At 46.1% G+C, this 24160-nt stretch overlaps 1 protein-coding gene across 2 annotated transcripts in view; it reads left to right on the forward strand.

Moving 5' to 3' along the window:
- The window catches only part of SHISAL1 (shisa like 1), a 163470-nt gene that overhangs the window by 88876 nt on the left and 50434 nt on the right, over window positions 1-24160 (forward strand). For both annotated transcript variants that reach the window (XM_088478377.1, XM_088478376.1), the window contains exon 2: window positions 13124-13223. In XM_088478377.1, the coding sequence (XP_088334503.1) occupies window positions 13157-13223 (67 nt within the window). In that variant the 5' untranslated portion in view covers window positions 13124-13156. The remainder of the gene's footprint in view (window positions 1-13123; window positions 13224-24160) is intronic.

Raw genomic sequence — 24160 nt, forward strand, 5'->3', positions numbered from 1 at the left:
TGTATAAGCAAAGAGTAATATTAATTCATATTTGTTCTGCACTTGTTCCCTTTCTGCCTACACAGATTGAACATCAATGCTTCCTAATATTTTCCAGTTCAAACTGAATTTATTTCTTCCAGATGAGCCAAAACGATAAGGATTTCATGTTCTGCTCAAACACTGCATATGACGCAAAACCTGTAATGGCATTCAGGAATGTGTTTATTCATTGTCCACGCGCCCACGCTCGGCATCACAAATGTGTTGTTTTAAGAAGTTATTCAGAAGGGAAAAATAATTTTGTATTTACCATCCCGATTTAAGCATTTCTTTAGGAATCCGTAGAACATGCAGTGGCCTTTATTAACTTCATAATTCAACTTAAACTAAGTTTAGATTCATTTTAATGAAATGCTTTGTTTAGATGACCTGCGACCTAAAACCAGATGCCTGGCGCCAAAATCCAGATGCCTGGCGCCGAAATCGGAAAGATATAACACTTGGCGCTGACAGTGCACATCATCCATCCAGCTGTAAATTTAAAGTCCAGTAGATATGTTATTCCTGAAAGTTCAAAATGGCTTTTTTGACTGTTTTTGTTAGCATACACAGTAGAAGATAGAGTCTTCTCAGCTTGGTCAGTACACCTGTAACATAGTGTAGCGCAGTGGTCTCCAACCGGTAGCTCACGGTCTTAATTTTGGTAGCTCACCTAGCTGCAGTACTGTCGACTCAACTAGGAGGAAGTGACCTCTGTCGTGTGCTCCCCCGTGGTGTGGACGCCATGGTTGGAGCCAAAGGGAAGCATGTCATGTGATTTCCGCAGCCTCTACATGAATCACCTGACGTGCTTCCCCGTGGTTCCACCCACGGCGTCTACATTACGAAGGAGCAAGTGAGTACCGCCAAGCCCTGCCGGAAAATCACACCAAGCAGACCTGGCTATATCTTTTGCTCCTATACCGCACGTACCTCCTTGGAGCCGGTAATGAACAGTGAAAAGTGCCTGTGCGTAATTTTTTTTTTTTTTCAAGCTACAGCGATATCACTGTAATAATTAAATGCATTACAATTTTTGTAGCTCTTCAGAAGGTTTCATTTTTCTAAAGTAACTCACACCTCAATTAAGGTCGGCGACCACTGCTGTAGCGGCTTAGGGTAATAACTTGATGCAGAGCATAAATGTACTGCATACAATAGCAAACAACAATCAGGTTCTCATTTACATCCTTTAAACTCTACAAGAGAAGTCATATCTGTAACCATTGGATGTTTTAAAAGCCCCCGCAGTGTATTCATGGAAAATATTCTTGCAATGTAAGACTTATGTAATATCATGGTGCATAGAGCAATGCTGTAACCTTAGCTTTCTTTAGCCTGACTAAAGAATTTCTCTAACAGCTGATATCAAATTGGTTGCTTGGGTTATACTATATATCATTGCTAATTTCACCAGTGATTGATATATTCTCATTTCCTATAATTCTCATAATATGGATGTTTCAAGGGTCTGCACTCTGGGCCTGATTCAGAGCCGCTCGCTTTGACCACCCACAGCTATAGCGAGTGGCCATGATGATGGTCGCGATGGTCAAGAACATCGCGACCATCAGGCTTGCGACGAGACCCTTGTGGTAAGGTCTCGTTCATCGCAAGCCCCAGAGAGCTTTCTGCTCTAACAGAGCCGGAAGCTCTCCACTGACATCACTTGTGATGCCAGTGGGGCTGCTCCCAAACGGAAGGCGTTCTCATGGGAACGCCTCCGTTTGGGCAGCCACCCCCCGGCCTGCCCACCAAAGGGGCGAGCTGTCACTCAGCATCGACAGCTCGCCCCCTTTGGTGCGAGACCCGGAGCGACGGATTGCCCGTCGCTAGCCGGGTCTCGCGCATGCGCACGACGGAGCCGGCTCCATCGTGCGCATGCGCTGCGGGCCACCATCGACCCGGTTGCGAGCACTCAGCGCTCGCGACCGGGTCTGAATCAGGCCCTCTGTGCAGTTATCTGGTCAGCTAGTCAACATTCAGAAGGTCGACATTCAGGGCTCTATATACTAAGCCTTGGAAATGGGTATATATTTGAGAGGAAGTGGGCTATGTGCATTCCCAGGCTTGCCTACACTCCCGATTTGGCCGGGAGCCTCCCGAATATCGGGTGCGGCTCCTGGCCCCCAGAAAGGCAGGCAAGCCTTCCGGCATCCACCAACCCTCCCGACCTCCCCCCAGAATAAACTAGAAAACCCAGCAACGGGGAGGGCAGTGACGCGATTTGCACTGAATCGCGTCATCGTGGCCCCGCCCCTGCTTCACAATGTAAAAAAAAATTGTTAAGAGGGGGCGGGGCCACAATGATGTGATGCGTGGCTCCGCCCCCAATGTGTCATGACTGTCAGAACACGCCCCCCAGCTGTTAGCCGACAATCAGCTCCCTCCCGGAAGGAGGGAGCTGATTGTCGGCAAGTATGGTGCATTCCCCGTCTGGGGCCCCCTCCTCTCTCCCCGGCGGCCGGCTGCGGACTGACCACAGCAGTAGACTCTGATCACTAGTCTGTGCTCAGAGTCTACTGCGCATGTACAAAACGCTGGGAAAAGGGCCGCTGCAGCCATTTCCCAGGCGTTTAGTTCAGGGCTGCGACAGCCAACGCGGGACTTTGGAGTGATAAGTATGAGTAAATAAGAGTGCAGAGTGTACGGTGCGGGGCCCATGCGCACCTCACACCCTATTATAGATATGACCCTGCTTGGAGAGCGATAAAGTGGACGGAGATAAAGTACCCAAAATATTGTATAATAAATTATGCATGCTTGCCTATTCTTCATAGCTCCCTCCGGGAGTTCCAAGTATGGAATACAGAGGGTATGGCTAATGACTTGCGTCATCCTGGTACTACTCCCGCTGTGCAGCAATGTAATTCGTGTTATTGTGCTAGCGGGGGAGGGTCCACAGTAACGCCATTTGCTGTCAACAGTGTTATAAATGCCTCACCCCTTTATGGGCATATCCATAGTGTGTGCAGGGTGTGCGCCCATTGTGCACAAGGGCCCCCGGGTCCAGAGGGGTGCACACTGCTCAACCTGCACCTATTTATGATACCTCTTCATCCAGATAACAAAAATCACTGGAAAAATGGTACAGGTGCCATTTTCCTGGAGATCGGCGCATGCACAGCACTAACATTACTGGGAAAATTGCAAGCACACCATTTTCCTGGAGATTAGTGCATGCAGTATCATGCGTTGGTGAGAGAAGAGGGGCCCTCAAGGAGACTATACATGGGCCCTTTCCCCTGTTAGACCGCCCCTGTACCCCTTCCATTTAATTGAGGGAGTGGGTGGAGTCCGAAATAGTAGTCTGCTATTCCGGGAGTCCCAGAAAAGTCTGCCAAATTCAAGGGTCTCTCCTCTAATTCCAGGAGTGTAGGCAAGTATGAAATAACGGCCTTACCCGCTGTTCACATTCACATTACAGAACAAGATGAGATGTACTTTGCAGTTTCTCCTGTACACAGTAACGTTAGATGTGGGTCTCACAATCACAGTGGTCAGGGAACAGGGGTAAATTACCCCACATGGGGTAAAAATTTAATTCCTGGGGGTAATGGACGGACAGCTGGGCATGCATATGAATCATAATAATATAGAATGATTCATATGCATGCCCCGGCTGTGCCGCAGGGAGGCTCTAAGCCGGACGCCCGCTGAGATGTTATTACCAGCGGGCACCCAGCTCCTTCCCTGCAGCGCCGCGTTAGCCGGAGGCTGGAGTTCTCTTCTGAACTCCAGCTTCCGCCTCTCTCCATGCGCACTATGGAGAGACGTCATGATGTCTCTCCCATAGTTCCGAGGAGCAGCCGGGCGGACAGGACGGCCGTGAATGCAGGAGCGGGGATTAAGGTAAGTGGTTTTTTTTGTACAAGCGGCACTACAGGGGCATTATATGGGGGCACTACTACAGGGGCACTATATGGGGGCACTACTACAGGGACATTATATGGAGGCACTACTACAGGGGCATAACTGTGGGGGCACTACTACAGGGGCATTATATGGGGGCACTACTATATGATTTCCTTCCTTTCAAATCAAGGGGGTAATGTTGGGGTACCTAAATATAATTTGGGGTAAAAGGTAAAAAAGTTGACCCCTGCAACATCAAAACAAAACTTTAACAAATCCTCAGATTTAAACCAAAAAACCTTTAAAATGTATTATTTTTTTCTCCCCTCAGTTCGCATTTTTTTGCCTGGAAAAATTTGGCGCAGCGTTGTATTCTATTGTACAGCTATAACTTTTATTACGTCTCCGAGTGATTCTCAGACACGAAAGAGGATTCATCTACCATTTCCTCACACCTAAGTAGATACAAAAAAAACTGTTTTAATAAAACATAAAGGCATTGTGCAGTCCTGCCACCCTGATGCCGGCAAATGTCTTATGCCGGAATATGTGGCAGACTGTAGAGTACAAGGCTTTCCGCTGTGTCCCTTTTCGTGCATGTGACATTATTCCCTGTGACATTTGCTGTGTTTTGCCACTTGAGGGGAAGAATTTGCCAGATGGAGATAAGAGCAGACATGTCATGGCAAGTCCTTCCAAATGCCGTAGCAGGAACATGTACAAAACGAAATATTGTGCTGACAAAAATAGCTGATTTTTTATTTTTAAGAAATAATCATCCAAACACAGGGTTCCAAGTGCAACAAGTTATATAATACAAAAACATTCAGGGACAATGGGCCTAATTCAGACCCGCTCGCGAGCGCTGAGCGCTCGCAAGCGGGTCGATGGTGCCCTAATGCGCATGCGCACGACGGAGGGAGCTCCGTCGTGCGCATGCGCGAGACCCGCATAGCGACAGCCAAGCTGTCGCTATGGGTCTCGCACCAAAGGGGGCGTGCTGTCGATGGTGAGTGACAGCACGCCACCTTTGGTGGGCGTGCCGGGGGCATTGCTACCCAGACGGAGGCGTTCCCATGGGAACGCCTACCGTCTGGTAGAGCCAAAAGCACTCCTGGGCTTGCGGCAGCGAGACCCTACTGCAGGGTCTCATCGCAAGCCCGATGGTCGAGATGGTCACGACCATCGCGACCATCTTTTTGGCCGCTCGCATAAGCTGTGGGTGGTCACCCACAGCTATGCGAGCGGCCAGGAGGCCATTCCATTTTTAGGTAGGAGGGCCCTGATTCAGAGCGAGCGCTCTGGTCAGAGCGTCTGGCTCTGAATCAGGCCCAATGTTCCTTCTTGAGAACAGCAGCTACAAAGCTTCTTGTGGCAGCCAAGTCGGGGACGGGAGGGTAAGTCAACCTTGACCATGCTGGTGGTCTATATTAATGTAGGGTAACCAATCAAATCAGGTGCCATATTAGTTACATACTCATCACTAATAATGCAGAATGCCATGGATGCCGTTTGCCCTGTGTCCACCATTGTAAACAGGTTTTGTTTGGGCTCAAGCGGTTGGTAAGTCATGTGCACCACCAGTGGTGTATCTGAAGATCTGTCTGAGTTGGGGTCTCGGCTCCCAGGACATATGAAAGCACAAATGCAGCCCAGTTATTATTGCTTGTTATGAGTGACAGCCATATTGTGTGTCTCCATTTTCCATGGCATTTATTCCAATGTGGTTATAAATGAGTTATCATCCCACCAAACAATTATCTGGAAGGTGCAAAAGCGCAGGTTCCAGCACCTCCAGGGATATGTAAAAAAAAGAAGTAATTTTGCGTGGAAAAAATAAGCTCTGTGCAAATCAATCCACCCTTTAGACTATGTTATCACATGTGCATTGTATAAAATAACAGTGAATTCAAATTGAAATTGCATGACATAAGGAAATATTTGCATGTTTATAATTGACCTGTGACTAAATGTATCCTTACCTCCTCTGCAGCAATAGGCTTCTCTAATACTGTGTGTATTATATGGTGGTCACTAATGCTGTCTGTAGTATATAGCGTTCATTAATGCTGTCTGTAGTATATGGCGTTCACTAATTCTGTCTGTAGCATATGACTGTCACTAATGCAATCTGTAGTATATGGCGATCACTAATGTTGTCTGTAGTATATGGCAATCATTAATGCAATCTGTAGTATATGGCGATCACTAATGTTGTCTGTAGTATATGACGATCACTAATGCTGTCTGTAGTATATGGTGATCTTCATTAATGCTGTCTGTAGTATATGGTGGTCACTAATGCTGTCTGTAGTATAAGACATTCATTAATGCTGCATTCACTACTGCTGTCTCCAGTATATGGCATTCACTAATGCTGTCTGTATAATATGGCGGTCACTAATGCTGTCTGTATTATATGGTGATCACTAATATCTGTAGTTTTTGATGATCACTGATACTGTCTGTAGCAGATGGCGATCACTAATGCTCTCTGGATTATATGGGGAATGGGGCACTAATGCTGTTTGTAGTATATGGTGGTCACTAATGCTGTCTATATTATATGGCAATCAATATTGCAGTCTGTATTATATGGTGATCACTAATGCTGTCTGTATTATATGGTGGTCACTATTGCTGTCTGGATTATATGGCGTTACTAATCCTGTGTGTAGTATATGGCGGTCACTAATGCTGTCTGTAGTATATGGCAATCGCTAATGCTGTGTGTAGTATATGTTGGTCACTAATGCTTTGTGTACTATATGGTGGTCACTAATGCTATCTGTAGTATATGGCGGTTACTAATACTGTCAGTAGTAGATGAGAGTCACTAATGCTGTCTGTATAATTTGGCACTCACTAATGCTGTCTGTAGTATATGATGGTTACTAATGCTGACTATAGTATATGGGGGTGACTAAAGCTGTCTGTAGTATATGGCAGACACTAATGCTGCATGTAGTATATGGCAATCATAGAGGTTGAAGGTGACAATTATCCACTGAGACTGGGCCAGGGGGACCAGGAGAGTGATGAGTCTTTGCCCCATGACAGAAAGGCTGGCTTCACCCCTGCCAGCAATCTCCATATGACATTTGTACGTGTTACCTAGGAGGCGGCAAATCAGCCATCATGTATGACACTGTATACTGTTGTGTAATATCACTTTTATACTAATTACAGACTTATGTAGCCTAGAAATGCAGATGTTTGCGGCTAAGGTCTGGTGCACTGGAGAATTCTAAAGATTAAGGGGTCTATTTACTAAGCAGTGTTAGGAGACAGAGTGAAAAGTGATAAGAAAGTGATAAGGTGCCAGCCAATTAGCTCCCAACGGTCATTTTTCAAACACAGCCTGTGAGATGGTAGTTGGGAGCTGATTGGCTGGCACCTTATCACTATCTTATCACTTTTCACTCTGTCTCCTAACACTGCTTAGTAAATGGACTGCTAAGAGTAAACGTATTGATATTATGCGGAGTTGTTTTCAGATGTATCCTTTCAACCTAGTATAGGCCCTGGTGGTACTGCTCACTGATAATAATGATGACTGCTACTAAACTAAACGTACTAACAAGGGCGGCCGCCTGGCTGTAGAGATGCGAACCACAGTGCATCAGCCCCAGTGTTTTCTAGCATTACCCTAATTTTTTTAGGGATTTTTTTTTTCTGTTTCATGATATATTCTTGAATTCCATGAACAAGTATAAACAAGACTGGAGACAATTACTAACTAAAGGCAGCCCCGCACTCTGTACTAGCAGGTCCCTGGGTGACATGAGTGTGCAGGGCCCCGGATGTCTGTGTGCGGTTTGGCAGATTTGGTTGCGTCACCCAGTTACATATGTTTTGAAGGCACTAAAGTGGTTTCATGGGGGTTACGGAAAGGGAGTCTCAGTGCAAAAAGATCTTACACACATCATTGTATGAGATAATTTGTTCTGTATCTCTACACCATGACCCAGATAAACTGTTAGAAAGAGAAAAATCTCAGGCGTGAAATAAGAAATTCAGGTTTAAAAACTCCAAATTGAATCAGATTAAATGAGACACTCGGCTTCAGAATATAAATTAATTTATGCATCTTTTGTTGATGAAAATGTGTTATGTTTATTAGTTTCCTTTAGAGTTTCACATCCGTTAAACATCATTTTTCTGGGAATATTGCAGGCCGGTATCTTCTATTAGGTTTCAAAATGTACTTTCCTAAATATTCCTCCTTCTTCAGGTTTTCTTTTTTAGATGCCTGATCACATCAGGGGTCCTCGGGAGAAAACAGCAGGAAGCCCAGGGAAATGACATCATTTAAAGTGGGATTGCGTAAAAATTTATGAAACAAGGTCCTATTGGACAGATTCATTTAGCACTGAGGTTCCAATCAGATCCATGTTCTCAAAGGGATGTAGCTATAATCCCAACAGTCGGGATGCCAGCGGTTAGAATGCAGGCGCCGGAATCCTGACGGTAAGTACTGAGGTTAGGGGAGGGTTAGGGTTAAGGGGTAAGGTTAGGCACTAGGGGGAGAGTTAGGGTTAGGCACTAAGGGGGGAGGGTTAGGTTTAGGGTGCGGGGGGAGGCTAGGTTTAGGCACTAAGGGGGAGGGTTAGGTTTAGGCAGCAGGGAGAGAAGGTTAGGGGTAGGGAGAGAGGAAGGGTTAGAATACTGACCAACAGGTGTTGGTATCCTAACCTTGTCGGGATGCTGGTGTTGGGATGAATGACCGCCGGGATCCCAAGCGCCGGCATCCCATACCGAACTGTTTTCAAATACTACATGGGATATCCTGTCCCATAGAGGTGCACACAAATAAAGCGAGCAAGGCTTTCTTACATCCGTAACTGGTCCTTTGCACTTAATTTAAACAGTCAAAATGTGTTGACTTCAAGCTGCATTTCACCAGGTTTTAATCAGCCACAGAAACTGTTTTATTCATGAGAGACCCGGGTCAAAGGGATAGTATGGTAAGCCTATTTAAGGGGCATGTTTATTAAGCAACACACCTTCGGCTGCTCACCTCAAGTGCACTGATGTAACACACCTCCAGCTGCTCAGCCCAGGTGCACTAGAGGAACACAGCTCCATCTCCCCCCCTCCCAAGTGCACTGGTTGAACACACCTCCAGCTGCTCACCCCAAGTGCACTGGAGGAACATACCTCCAGCTGCTCACCCCAAGTGCACTGGAGGAACCTACCTCCAGCTGCTCACCCCAAGTGCACTGGTGGAACACACCTCCAGCTGCTCACCCCAAGTGCACTGGTGGAACACACCTCCAGCTGCTCACTCCAAGTGCACTGGTGGAACACACCTCCAGCTGCTCAGCCAAGGGGCACTAGAGGAACACAGCTCCATCTCCCCCCCTCCCAAGTGCACTGGTGTAACACACCTCCAGCTGCTCACCCCAAGTGCACTGGTGCAACACACCTCCAGATGCTCACCCCAAGTGCACTGATGTAACACACCTTCAGCTGCTCACCCCAAGTGCACTGGAGGACATACCTCAAGCTGTTCAACTCATGTGCACTGCTGGAACACACCTCCAGCTGCTCACCCCAAGTGCACTGGTGGACCACACCTCCAGCTGCTCATCCAAGGGGCACTTGAGGAGCACAGCTCCATCCCCCCCAAGTGCACTGGTGAAACACACCTCCAGCTGCTCACCCCAAGTGCACTGGTGGAACACACCTCCAGCTGCTTCCTCAAGTGCACTAGTGGAACACACCTCCAGCTGCTCAGCCCAGGTGCACTAGAGGAACACAGCTCCTGCTGCTCACCCCATGTGCACTGATGGAACACACCTCCTGCTGCTCACCCCAAGTGCACTGATGGAACACACCTCCAGCTGCTCAACACAAGTTCTGATGGAACACACCTCCAGCTGCTCACCACAAGTGCACTTGTGGAACACATCCAGCTGCTAAGCCCAGGTGCACTAGAGGAACACACCTCCGGCTCCCCCCCACCACCACCACCCCTAAGTGCACTCGTGGAACACACCTTCAGCTGCTCCCTCCAAGTGTACTGAAGCACTGCTCACTCCGTTTGTATTAAAACACATATCAAACAGCCCAACCCAGGTCCCTTCAAACACATAGTGTGTCCCTCATTCCCATAAGCATTATAGCATACAGCAGAAGTACATTTAATTAATTGAATTTGATTTAATTACCAGTCAGGACAATTGTCGTGACTTTTGTTTTAATTAGTACATAGTGTTATTAAGTACCATTTATTAATGTTGACTCAGTAACCTATAGCCGACATGTAGATTATTGTTACATTGTCTAACAAAACTAATTTATGATTTATTGTTATGGGTTTAACCAAATATACATTAACCCTTTCAGTCTATATTGGATGAACAAAGCGATTGGAACTTGTTTCCGATCCATCCGTGGAGATATGCTGGATGAAAGCAGTGTTGGTAAACAATGACTCATTGTGTTGTACGACTCCTGTATTTTGGAAAATGAAGACAAAACTCAGGCGCTGTGCCCAGGAGGATAGCTGTTCCGATAAATGTGTTTCTCTCCAGTGATCGGGACTCTGATAGACCACAAATCTCAGATGCTAACAGAACAAGAAGAACTATTGAAATGGCTAAAAACAAAACAACAAATAATAAGTGAAATGGCACTAAAGCACGATCTAAAAAACTATAGGACTATACACCTATCTGTGTGCATGTATATATATATATATATATATATATATATATAGTGTACACACACACACATAAAGGCAAAGAAAGCAAGTATGGCTTGGTTCACATTAGACGATATATCGTCCGATATACCAATTTGAGGCGGATCGAATCGATATATCTGGCAAATCGTGTAATGTGTAGCCACGATTGCACGCTTCCGCGTGTCATCGTACTTCACGGCCATTCACACGATATCGCATGCAATGCAGTGCATATTCTTGATGGACGGAACGAGTGATCGTTCCTTCTTTCATTAAATCTTCTAGTGTGTACCGGCAATCTTGCATGGTGCGGGGCCAAGGGTAATCGCCCCAACTCTGCCTAACTTTTCACCTGGAACAAACCATATTTTCTTATTTCTGCATGCAGGTTAAAATTAAATACTGGCTGCTTTTGCATGTAGTCCATTGATGCTGGGCATCTTTATTATTACACAGCAATTTAGATTTTATATAAAACACCCCCTCCCAAATTTAATCCCAATCTGCAGATTTTTAAATATCCACCTGCAGTTAACATGGTTTTGCCAAGGTGCAAAGTTTTTGGGGAGTTTTTTTTGCTTTGCTCCCAACTGAGAATCAGCCCCAAAATGAACAAACCCCACAATGCTCTCTAATGTTGCGTATAATAAACAGATCAGATTAGACAATGAAATTAGCTGATGGAATAGAAGCAGCTTCTCCTGTGAAATCCAACCAGCAAGCAACGAAACGCATAGGATGGTTTGCTGATCTATGGCCACCTTTGGATCCTGATCGTCGCCCGTGTTTTTAATCCTGCATGATTTATATTAAATACAGTATTTGCCACACTGTAATAGGCCTTTGCCACTTTTTTGGTGTATTGTGGTGCTAGGCTATATGTTAACATTGACAATGGAAACATCTCAGATCATCTAAGAAGAGGTTCCTCTGAAATGTATCATACTGTATAAACCACAAAATTTGTACATATCACTTGGAATTGGATCCCTTGATATCTTTAACACACTCCACCTAAGCATCTTGTGTTGTCTCTCTCTCTCTCTCTCTCTCTCTCTCTCTCTCTCTCTCTTTCTGTCTCTCTCTTCCTCTTCAGCACTCATCCCCTTTCATCTTCTTCTTTATCCCCCTCTTAATCTTTCTAACACTTTCTTCCTTCTCATCTATGTCCGTTATCAGCACTTGATTTTATTATATAGATTATCCATAGCATTACCTTTTTTCTTTTCATCTTTTCTATTATACTTTTTGAGACGTCATCGCCTTTTCTCCTCTACAGAGTGTATATTTTTTAAGTGGCCTGTGCATCCCTGTGCACTTTTTTCCTTTTTCCTGTACTGTTATACATGTTCCATCGTGAGGCAGTGTGTGATGAGTAAGTAAGGTAAATAGCAGAAGTGTTTGGATACTGCAGCTGTGTATTATGCCGGAACTCTCCGTTGCGGTTTTTAGTAAACATATTTCACATATGCTAATATGGACACTGACGCCATCAAACTCAACATTATCCCCTGTCACGGCCAGGGTTTCTCGGCATGGTGGTCACCGGGTATTACCTGTGAGGTCGTTATGGTGGGGGGGTCTCTGGCAGCGGTGCTGGTGTTTGGCGAGGGGCATTGGCTAGGCATGGTTCTGTGCGTGCACATTGTCACTAGGCCTGGTGTGGTCTGGCGGTGTTTCCGTCCCATTGGCATGGGCACCGCCATCTTGCCTGCGGCCATGTGATTCCAGCTGTCCAATCCTGGTAGGTCATGTGCTCATTCCAGCCAGTCACAGCGCGGCACTGAGTATTTAGGAAGGTCCAGAGCCTTCCTTCCTTTGCTAGTGCAACGTGTTTCTCAGCTGCGGCTAAGAGAGAGTACCTATGCCTTACCTGCCTGCTTGAAAGCGCTACTAGCCTGAACCTTGCCTGCTCCAACCTGCTGGACTTACCCTGCACCCTCCATTTACCTTCTCACCTGCCTAAGTACCTGAACCTGCTGTTTCCCTGCACCTTGCCTCATTTCACCCCCAGCTGGACTTCATTACCTCTGCCTGCATTTGTTACAGCTCACCATACCTGTATACTGGACTATTCCTGCCTGTCACTATCTGGACATTCTCCTATTAACCCCACTACAGTTATCAAGTGCACTTTAGTGCTATACCTGGACTTTTTTCATTTGCCATTCCCATGTCTTCTAAGCCACTTATTAAAAACTCCACTTTTTCATTTAAGTCTGCTTCTGTGTCTGCTCCTATCACCACCCCGGGTCCACAACAAAATCAGAACCTCACACCCCCATAATGTTAACTATTAAAATATAAACGTGGATGACATCTAGGTAGATCTCGTACTTGCCAAATTAAGTGAGAGCATGGCAGTTTTAATTCATGTATACAAAAGCATGAAACACGTTAGTGATTGAACCATGGTATATAAGGGCACAGTAAGCTTCAAAATTGTATCTGTCTTGATGGTTCAATAGAGTAAAAAACGTGAACTGGATTATTGTTGGTGGAAACATGTTGTACGTTGTGGAGATTACTGTTAATGTCTCTCCTGTTGCTTTCCAGGTGATTCTCTAGTGGACAGATGAGAAGAAAAGGATGACTAGCTGGGCCAACCACTTTCTCAACGTTCTCATCTTCCTTCCCTTGGTGGTGTCTGCAAAAGGTAAATTTTCATCTGCATGATAATAAATATGAGTAACATTAGTAAAGTCTTCTAAACTACAGGAGTCATTTACACAGCTGTGCGTCACCAACCACCAAGATTCGTCATTCCGGTTTCATCAGGGGTTTATAGAGTTTTTTTATTGAAGTCATGAAACGCGTCATAAATCATTATAAGGAACAATGGATTCCCTTGTAAATCAATGGCGAGATTATACATTGAAATTGGAGAACCGTGGCCATTAAATAATCACTGATTCCCTCATTGACTTATAATAAGAATATCATTTCATAAGGGTTGTCTATGGCAATAGAGTGCCCTTTATGTTAAGTCACGGAACTTTAGGTTGTATTTTAATATCAGTATAATGTAAATGATTACCCGGGCCGGGGCTTGTTGGAGGGGCCTAACGGGGGACTACAGTAGGTCAGCTGCCCCTTTAAAAAGTATTTTTTTAATTTGGGAGGGGGGGCATGGACAGTGACTGCCTGGATTTTTAGCAGACTAAGAAAAAAATAATCTGCAAAATCGTTTTGCGGTATCATCAGAATCTGTGTGGCCTGGTCAGACCTGGGTGTGGTTTGGAGATCTGGGTGTAATGTGGACACATCGGGCTTGATTCTGAGTCACACGTATGGCGTTCGCAATTCCGTCCTCTTCCAGCTTTCGCAAATCCTTGCAAACTCCCGCCTGTATTCATAGTCAGCCGCAACAATCCCCGCACCGCCATCAGCCTTATGCTTGTGCGAGCGGCCGTCCATCGCTATAGTCAGCGTTTGCACCAGCCCCATCCTTGGCACATGGGGTCCTAATGAAATCGGATGGATCCCTGCATGCACTGAGCTCAGAATAGGACGCAATTCTGTTACCACGGCCTCGTCATATTTACCTGTGTGTTTGGAGATTTTTTTATTACATTGATCGAAGTGCGTCTGGTATTGCGCTTTTCTGTAATAGAGCCCCTGCGTCTCCAGGACCTGAGATAGAGGGAAGGAAAGATGGTGCACACATAAAAGAGGAAGCACTTACAAATGCACCCGCTTCACTCCCATATCTCGCTGAAAAAAAATCGCGTCCCACAAAATGAAATCAAAGTTATGCATTTCTCAAATCTGCATTAGCAGGGAACCTGCAGTAAGTGGCGGTATAAAGACCGACAGGGCAAGCCTGCACATGACGCCATAAAATTCCAGTGGTTTCTTCAGGAGTATGGCGCCGGCACCATTTTTCTGGAGATATCTAGCTTACGCAAGAAGACTCTGGCACAATCCAAGGGGAGGGCGCGATACGTAGAGTGCACAAGCGTCCTTCCTCTTCTTTGATAATACGCCCCTCCATGTATGTATATATTTCTGTACGTTGTTCCACTGGTGCACACAGCAATTTACAATTGACAAGAACACAGTAATGTACGATGGTGCACTGACCTCAGGGGAAAGTGTTGCGTGCACGGTGAAACTCCCTCCTGCCACTTAGCAGAATCTTTGAACCCTTGCAGCTTAGGAGAATCTCAGCCATGCCTGGTCCTGTAACTCCTGGGATATAAATGTACTGTATACTGCTCCAGGTAAAGTTTGACAATGCAGCTTGTCCAATTAATCGTGTTCTAAATCTCTGTAGCAGTTTACATCCAACCTTGGTTGTCAGCCTTGGAGAATAGCGAGACTGTAGGATTCGGAGGGAGGGTGTTTCTCACAAACAAGGCCCTGAATTCCCAAGGTCATGCTAGATTGGTTTAGATGTTTATGTGTATGTATATATATATATATATATATATGTATATATTAGTATCCTGTGTCGTGCTGGGTTGCATGCAATTCGGAATGCGCCAGGACCCCCCCTCTGCAACTTTATTGCAAACTGCACACGCATCACGACCCTCACCGGCAATTTAGAGCAATTACAACAGGCTCTGGGCCAACCAGATCTTGGCCGATGTCACATAGGCCTGAATGGGTGTTACCGGCTGGCGTTGGAGCGGTCTCACATGTCGAGGGTGTGTAGACAGAGATGCAGGCTATTCTGAACTGCGCAAATGCAGAGATCTGTTCATTTTCAGTCGGATCGATATAATAGTGATGACTGCTACTCTCACAAGCGGAGGCTTGGCGGCGGGGCGATCGTTGTGAAATGGTCACCGAATACAGGCGGTTGTTCGTGGGAGATTTCGAATCTCTAGGCGCAGCCGGAATTGTGATGGCGTTATGTGCAACCAGGGCCGGTGCAAGGTTTCTCGGCACCCTAGGGAAAACTTCAGCCCACTCGTCCAAAAGGGTGGGAGCCACCGCTGCATGAGTGAGTAAGTGGTGCCCTACTGAGCAGTTAGCATACTAGATGGGCTGAGTTGGCCTTCTTGTCACTTGTTGGACCCACTTCCAGGTGACATGGGGTTCTTTGAGTGTCTAAAAAAGAACCATGCAAGGCCCCTTTACAGATGAGATCCAAGTTCTGGTTTCTGTAACACTGTAATGCACGTACAGAAACATCTTTTATTTTTATTTTCAACAGTCTCGCAGGTTTGTTTTGTTTTTTTTATACCTTTTTTTATACCTTTTGTTTTTATACCTTTTTGTTTTTTATACCTTTGGAAAACTTATCCGCCATAAGCTCCATACACACGGAGTGATCAGACAACGATAAAGATATCGTTGTCAGATCGTCCTGCATGTGCTGGATTTCTGATATCGAACATCCCGATCGCGGGTCCCTATAGTAACCAGGCTAACGTGGTCGATATCGACCAGGTTGGTCTGCATGCACGGGCGATGGTCGATTTCGATATCGACTGTCGTTTGGGGGTTGGAAGGGCCCAAAAACAGGACGATATGAACGATAACGATATGATCAATATCGTTCTGTTTAATCATACCGTGTGTACGCATCAATAAACTGTTTGCAGAAGCCCCGAGTCATGAAACTTGTCGAAAATAACCAAAGATGCTGCATAAAACATTGGAAGTTAATGTAGTATTATGAAGTCATATTGTATCACAAGCCTCCCATCGGAGATTTCCGTAGATAAAGAGTGGTGACCTCAGCGCGATAATAGCAGGGCACTGAGGTATGGTTTCCATGAAAAAAGTAAAGAGGAGCAGGGCTATATGTAGGTTAATGTCTTATTAAGTCATACAGATGAATTATTCTCTTTCTCTCTTGTGTGAATCCTATTATTGGGCGACTCGTAATTAAAATAAAAACGATTCTCCTTTCTCACTGCTGAAAATTAATTCAGTGGCCGCTGAAGGCTTCATCCATTTCCCTTTTGGATAATACGGGCGCCGAGTAGATGAAAAAACGAGACGTGTCAGAAAATATTCAGAAACATAGAGAGCGTGTTCCTTCCGATAGTAAAATGATTTTCTTCTTTTGTCCTTTTCCTTAGGAAGAACTGGCAAAAAATTACTCCTTTTTTTTTTAGGCTTTCGTTTCATTTTTATAGCAAAATTGTCACGCTGGGAGGCGGTTTTCTGAAAGCTGAGGCCTGAGGCTGCGGGAGGAAACAGAGGCGAGGGGCCTGAATGTATGACCTCCGCATCCACGGGTCTTGGTCGTTGGCGAGACCTAGTCAAAGGTGCGGAATCTAACCCACGAGATGGTGTTCGCCAGTGACCCCACCAATCGGGATATGGGCTTGAGCTGCACCTCGTAAGCAGGTCGCGGTCCTTTGACTAGGTGACCAAAGCCCGCGGGAAAAAGGAGAGACGAACACTCGTGGCCCAAAGGGTCTGTGCCGGTAAGGGGTACTTGAGGTACAAGGAAGTGTGCACTGTGGGCACACTCTACCGGGTTGCCGGTTAGAAAGAGTGCACCACGGTGCAATACTGTAACACGTAGGTAGGGACCACAGAGTCCAGTAACGAGGTGGGTAGTGGTACTGGAGCCAGCCAGAGATTATGACGCTGGAGAGGTGGGTACGTATAACTACACTCAGGCTGTGATGGTAAAGCACTGGTGAAATGGATAGTATACTGCACACAGGCGGTGGTGGTAACGCACTGGTGGAATGGAAGGTATAGCTGCACACAGGCTGAGGTGGTAAAGCACTGATGAGATGAATGATATAGCTGCACACAGGCTGAGATGGTAAAGCACTGATGAGACGAATGATACAGCTGTACACTGGCTGAGATGGTAAAGCACTGATGAGATGAATGATACAGCTGTACACAGGCTGAGGTGGTAAAGCACTGATGAGATGAATAATATAGCTGCACACAGGCTGAGATAGTAAAGCACTGATGAGATGAATGATACAGCTGTACACAGGCTGAGGTGGTAAAGCACTGGTGAGATGGACGATATAGCTGCACACAGGCTGAGATGGTAAAGCACTGATGAGATGAATAATATAGCTGCACACAGGCTGAGATGGTAAAGCACTGATGAGATGAATGATACAGCTGTACACAGGCTGAGGTGGTAAAGCACTGATGAGATGAATAATATAGCTGCACACAGGCTGAGATGGTAAAGCACTGATGAGATGAATGATACAGCTGCACACAGGCTGAGGTGGTAAAGCACTGATGAGATGAATGATACAGCTGCACACAGGCTGAGGTGGTAAAGCACTGGTGAGATGAATGATATAGCTGCACACAGGCTGAGGTGGTAAAGCACTGGTGAGATGAATGATATAGCTGCTCACAGGCTGAGATGGTAAAGCACTGATGAGATGAATGATATAGCTGCACACAGGCTGAGGTGGTAAAGCACTGATGAGATGAATGATATAGCTGCTCACAGGCTGAGATGGTAAAGCACTGATGAGATGAATGATATAGCTGCACACAGGCTGAGGTGGTAAAGCACTGATGAGATGAATGATATAGCTGCTCACAGGCTGAGGTGGTAAAGCACTGATGAGATGAATGATAGAGCTGTACACAGGCTGAGGTGGTAAAGCACTGGTGAGATTAATGATATAGCTGCACACAGGCTGAGATGGTAAAGCACTGATGAGATGAATGATAGAGCTGTACACAGGCTGAGGTGGTAAAGCACTGGTGAGATGAATGATATAGCTGCACACAGGCTGAGATGGTAAAGCACTGATGAGATGAATGATATAGCTGCTCACAGGCTGAGGTGGTAAAGCACTGATGAGATGAATGATATAGCTGCACACAGGCTGAGATGGTAAAGCACTGATGAGATGAATGATATAGCTGCACACAGGCTGAGATGGTAAAGCACTGATGAGATGGACGATATAGCTGCACATTGGCTGAGATGGTAAAGCACTGGTGAGATGGAAGGTATAGCTGCACACTGGCTGAGATGGTAAAGCACTGATGAGATGGACGATATAGCTGCACACTGGCTGAGATGGTAAAGCACTGGTGAGATGGACGATATAGCTGCACACAGGCTGAGATGGTAAAGCACTGGTGAGATAGACGATATAGCTGCACACAGGCTGAGATGGTAAAGCACTGATGAGATGGACGATATAGCTGCACACTGGCTGAGATGGTAAAGCACTGGTGAGATAGACGATATAGCTGCACACAGGCTGAGATGGTAAAGCACTGGTGAGATGGACGATATAGCTGCACACTGGCTGAGATGGTAAAGCACTGGTGAGATAGACGATATAGCTGCACACAGGCTGAGATGGTAAAGCACTGGTGAGATGGAAGGTATAGCTGCACACTGGCTGAGATGGTAAAGCACTGGTGAGATGAATGATATAGCTGCACACAGGCTGAGGTGGTAAAGCACTGATGAGACGAATGGTATAGCTGCACACAGGCTGAGGTGGTAAAGCACTGGTGAGATGAATGATATAGCTGCACACAGGAATAGATCACTGGAAGCAAGGGAACCTGGAACGAGAGACCACTAGTAACACTAGCAGCGACAATTGTTCAGGCAACTACCTGATACACAGGAGCCGGATATATACCCCTGGAAGCCCACTGATTGGTCCACAGCGTCAGCTGACCGGCCAGACTGTCAGGGAAGGAAGGATAGTTAGAGAAGGAAGTGTCATGGCGGTGCCCATGACAGGAACTCCGATCCCCGCGCACCAGGCCACCCGAGACACCAGAATCAGGAAGAATGCTCAGCACCTCCACGTCGCCGCACCAGCCGTCCGATTGCCCGGGAAGTCAGAGGAAGCCGGCGGGACGGTAAGGGATGGCCGATCCCCGGCTGAACTCTGACAAAAATGCTAACAGCAATTATTGGCCCATTCTAATTATCATATCCAAGTCCCCTCCCCCCCCATCTCCCCAATGAGTGGCAGCTGTTATTCAGACTGGCATACTAATCAGCCGCTAGGATTTGCATAAGGGAAAAGGGGTCTATTTACTAAGCAGTGTTAGGAGACAGTGAAAAGTGATAAGGTGCCAGCCAATCAGCTCCCAACTGTCATCTCACAGGCTGTGTTTGAAAAATGACAGTTGGGAGCTGATTGGCTGGCACCCTATCACTTTCTTATCGCTTTTCACTCTGTCTCCTAACACTGCTTAGTAAATAGACCCCTTAGTCTCCTATAGAGTGTAAGCTTGCGAGCAGGGCCCTCTTACCGCTTTGTCAGTCTGTAAACACCAAGTCTTGATTAATTACTATTTGTTTCTAGTTGTAAAGTGCAACGGAACATAATGGCGTTATATAAGTAACGGTTACTAGAGTTGTGGGTGAAGATATGCAAATTAATCCCCAACTTTACCTTCTAGATAAGTATTCACCATAGGGGTAAATGTAGCAAATTTTTGAAAGAGTAGAAAAGTCACTGGGGCGATTCAATTCAACGTGAATTGACTAGCGCCGGGAATAAGCTCCCGGAGCTATTCAATTCAGTGCGCTGTATGGCCGGTTCTCTCGCCTAAACAAGGGTGTGCCAGGCGTGCTGCTGTTAGCACCGCACTAAGCAGAAAAACAGCTGCGTACCCGGCACTTTGGTCGGATTTCTCCTCGCATCCCCAGGGGGGTGTGGGAAGAAATCCTTAGCCCGCCCAAACAGCGCGGCGTATTGAATAGCTTCAGGAGCGCCCTCCCACGGCTATTCAACATCGCACTGAATTGAATTCCCCCACTGATAGCAGTCTGCTTCAACCTAAAATGTATTTGATAAATGCTACAGCAAAGCTGATTGGTTGCTATGGGCAACATCACTGATCCTTTTTTCCACTCTTTAGAAGGCTCGATAAATCTCCCCCTTAAAATTACAGCCAGTGGCGGCTCCTACCTTTTTTTATTTAGTGGGGCTGTCCAAGGCTTCAGCTCTGGTCGCACCTTGGTGGTTGGTCCGGGCACTGGGCAGACCACCTGCACTATACACTATGCAGGCGCCTACCAATCACTATTTGCGCATCCGCTCTAAAACAGCTTCTAGGGACTGCATAGTCTGTAGCCCCTAGAAGCATTGTAAGGATGGAAGCTCTAAGTGCTAATCGCACTCCTGTGTGACATTAGCAAAGAGAGCTTCCAATGACAAGCCACTCACTGCCACTCCTAGTCCAGCAATCCTCGTAGGCACTAGTACCCACCTGGGGGGGGACCAAGGCTCAGTGGGGAAGTTGGAGGATTTTACGGGGGGGGGGGGGAATGTGGTTACAGCCCTGCTGTATGGGTCCATGTACCAAAGGACGTTGAGATCTGGCCCAGGCCTGGGAACTGGGAGGCCTGGTCAGATCTGGGAGGCGTGGCCACACCCCCTCCCCCCCACAATAAAATGTGCTGTGCCACAAGCTGCAAAGGGTGATATTTGTCCTCCTCAGTGGCTGACCCGGGCCCCTCCGACAAGCCCAGGCCTGGGTAATCAGTAACCACCCCACCCAACATCAGCAATCCTTGCATGTGCCCAATTTGAATATAGCTGTCTCAAGCTCATTAGAGCTTATCAGTGCAAGATATCTAACAATATCTAATGCCTTTTATTGTGCCCCATTGAGTAGCTATAAGAATCCATTTACCTATCCACAGTTTCTTTTATGTGAGAAGTAAATACCATTAATTTAGTCTTCTTGAGGCAATGCTATTGTACGACAAGGGCATGTGAATACTACCGTCTGATTCAGGCTATTACTGTGTCCTATTGAGAGATAAGTCTCCAGCAGACATTCTCCAAGGTTACGTGCATCAGTTGTTTATATGCCATATGTAATGGGTTTTAAGATCTCTTGACATGAAGGTTAATCCTTTAAGGCAAAGAGGACATTTTCACAGGAGAGGTACTTGACTAGAAAACGACATCCTGTCATTATGTTGTCACTGATGTCCACCCACTGTGAAAACGCATGCTAAAGGTTGTATCATAGAAAACGTGTCTGAAATCTGACTTACGTGGTGCAGCCTTACATACCGTGAGATAACGCACAGGCTCGCTTGCACATCTCATAGGTATAACTGTATTAGATTTAGCTAAAGTTGTGTTTCCACAAGATTCCTTGGTTTTTTGTTGTTGTTGCAGGAACAGACCTATAAACCTGTAACATCCAGATGCCCAAAGCTCTTCTTTTGCAGATGCCATTGTTGGAATTTGCTTATTGGTGGCACGGATGTCGGAACAATTTTATGTTGGGGGGGGCAACATAAAATCGTCCTGGCGCCCGCCTCCCCTGCCTCACTCTTACCTAGGCGCGCACACTGTGCAGCCAGGGACTCACTGTAGCAGTGGACGGTCAGGGTCTGTAATTTATAGCAATAGGCTGCACACGACCCCTGACCGTACGGAGGAGGAGATGTAATGTGCAGTGTTTTAACTTAGAGATTGCATATTACACTTCTTCTCCCATGCGGTGCAGGGGCTGTGCAGCTTATTACTGTAAAGCACAGCCCCTCACCGTCCATGGTGCCGCACCATTCAAATCTTTTGGGGGGGTGAGACCTGTCCCCTTGCTCCCCCCCCCCTCCCCCCAGTTCCAACGCCCATGATTGGTGGTACACTAACTTATCCTTAGATCCACTGGACATTGTCTAGTTTCAACTGAACATTGTTGAATGCATTACAATTACATTTATTTGAGCAGAATATCCCAAACTTTTGAAACCAGAACAATACCCTAACATCGGATTTATCTAAAAATCCCTTTCTTCCTGATAACGGTCAATGGTTTGTAGACCTAGAGGTCCATTCATCATCACTTAATTTATACAAAAGCAGGTGAACATTAACATATTCACCTACTTTTGTAGAAATTAAGGATCGGTAATGCAGGAAATATCACTGATTAGCCCTTTACCCAATGGTAGCATTGGTTGCGGTCAGCTGACACTGTCCTCCAATGGACTGTTGCTTTAGGGTATTTAGCCGGGCTCTGGACAACAGGAAGTTGCCTGTACAACGTCGCTCTTCCAGTGAAGGCTTGCTGTTGCATTGTTCCAGGTTCCACGCTCTGTTCTTCTAGTGATTGATTCCTAGTTTTTATCCACAGTGTATGTACTCAGTACCTCACCAGAGTACAATCTCCTAAGTGTCATCTTCTTGTGCCAGTTCTGCGTCTGGAGCCACAGTGTGTGTACTCAGTAAGTCATCCAAGTACTGATTCCTAGTGTTTTTCTCCTGTGCTTTACCTGCGATTGTGTTCCTCTGTTTCCCACTTATGCTGGATATCTGACCAAAGGGCCGCAACCTGCCTGCTGGGTGCAGCTTAAACCCAAATCCCGATTGGAGGAGTCGCTAGTGAACACCTCCCAGCAGGTTAGACTCCGCGCCTTTGGTCAGGTCTCGTCAACATCAGGTGCTTGTGGAAGAGGAGGACATACATCCAGGCCCCTCACCTCCAGTTCCTTTCCCAACCTGGGACCCTGTACAAGATAGCCTGAATGTGACACATAGATTGTCCACAGCCACACAAATGTCCACCATTGGTCCTCTGCCACCTCCCATTGAACACCACCAGTAAATGATTGATGGATGCCAACCATTGATGTCGATGCCCAACCCTACCATTGCACACAACTGAAATCTGGGTTGTTAAAAGGTATATTAGTGTTTAATTATATAGGGCCAACATCACCCATAGTGCCTTACTATAAAAAGACAGTAATAAAAGGCTACTGGGTACTAGCAGAAAGAGGGAGAGATGTGTTTAGCCTTCTAAAGAGTGGAGAACTGGTCAAGTGGAGGAATTGCCCATAGCAACCGATCAGCTTCTACCTGTCATTTTATAGGCTGTGCTAGATAAATGATAGCTAGAAGCTGATTGGTTGCTAATGCTATGGGCAACTTCTGTACTTTGTGTCTCTCGAAGGTGAGGCTGCTGTTAGGGGCATGGTGGGTTTGGCCCTTGCTTTGTGTACTGGATGGGGAAGAGAAGAAGCAGAGTGCATAGAGAAGCGTGTAAACTGGAGAGAACATGGAACATGTATATGTGTGTGCATGTCTCTGTGTGTAAATGTGTGAATGCATAGCATATGTGAGTATGCAAGTTTATCTGTGTGATTTATCCATGCATTTTGCTGATTGTGCGTGTGTATGTGTGGGTGCAGATACATGTGTGTGGGTGTGTCTGTATATTAATATATGATTATATTGGAGGTTACTAGAGAGGAAGTCGCTCCTTTGCAGAGCAGCTGCTGTCTGGCAGGATAGTCTGTGAGGAATGATTTCACTCCCTGCACTAATGAAGAACATTTGCGTCATTCCCTGCGCTGTTCGTTCTCTTGAGTAATCCTAGTTTCCTTTTGTTTGCCTTCAGCACTGTCTCACTTTGGTACTGTTCAGGTTATGGGCCTGATTCAGAGCCGTTCGCTATTTGCGGTCGTTCGTTCAAAAACAAGGGGTGGCTATTCAAATGATCCGTTCGCAAATTGCAGTCTGTTCACACCTCTAAGTCTGAACGAGCGTGCAAAACATACGCTCGTTTATTTGTTAAAAACGCCCCCTGGCCGCTCGCACCATACGTCATGTCCGCTATTTATTAGATTAATCGAGTACATCGACCAGCGTATGAACTGCTCGCTATTCTTGTGGTTGGTTTTTTCAA

This window comes from Taudactylus pleione, unplaced genomic scaffold (genome assembly GCF_031769625.1).
Source record: "Taudactylus pleione unplaced genomic scaffold, aTauple2 ptg000212l, whole genome shotgun sequence".
Classification (NCBI taxonomy): domain Eukaryota; kingdom Metazoa; phylum Chordata; class Amphibia; order Anura; family Myobatrachidae; genus Taudactylus; species Taudactylus pleione.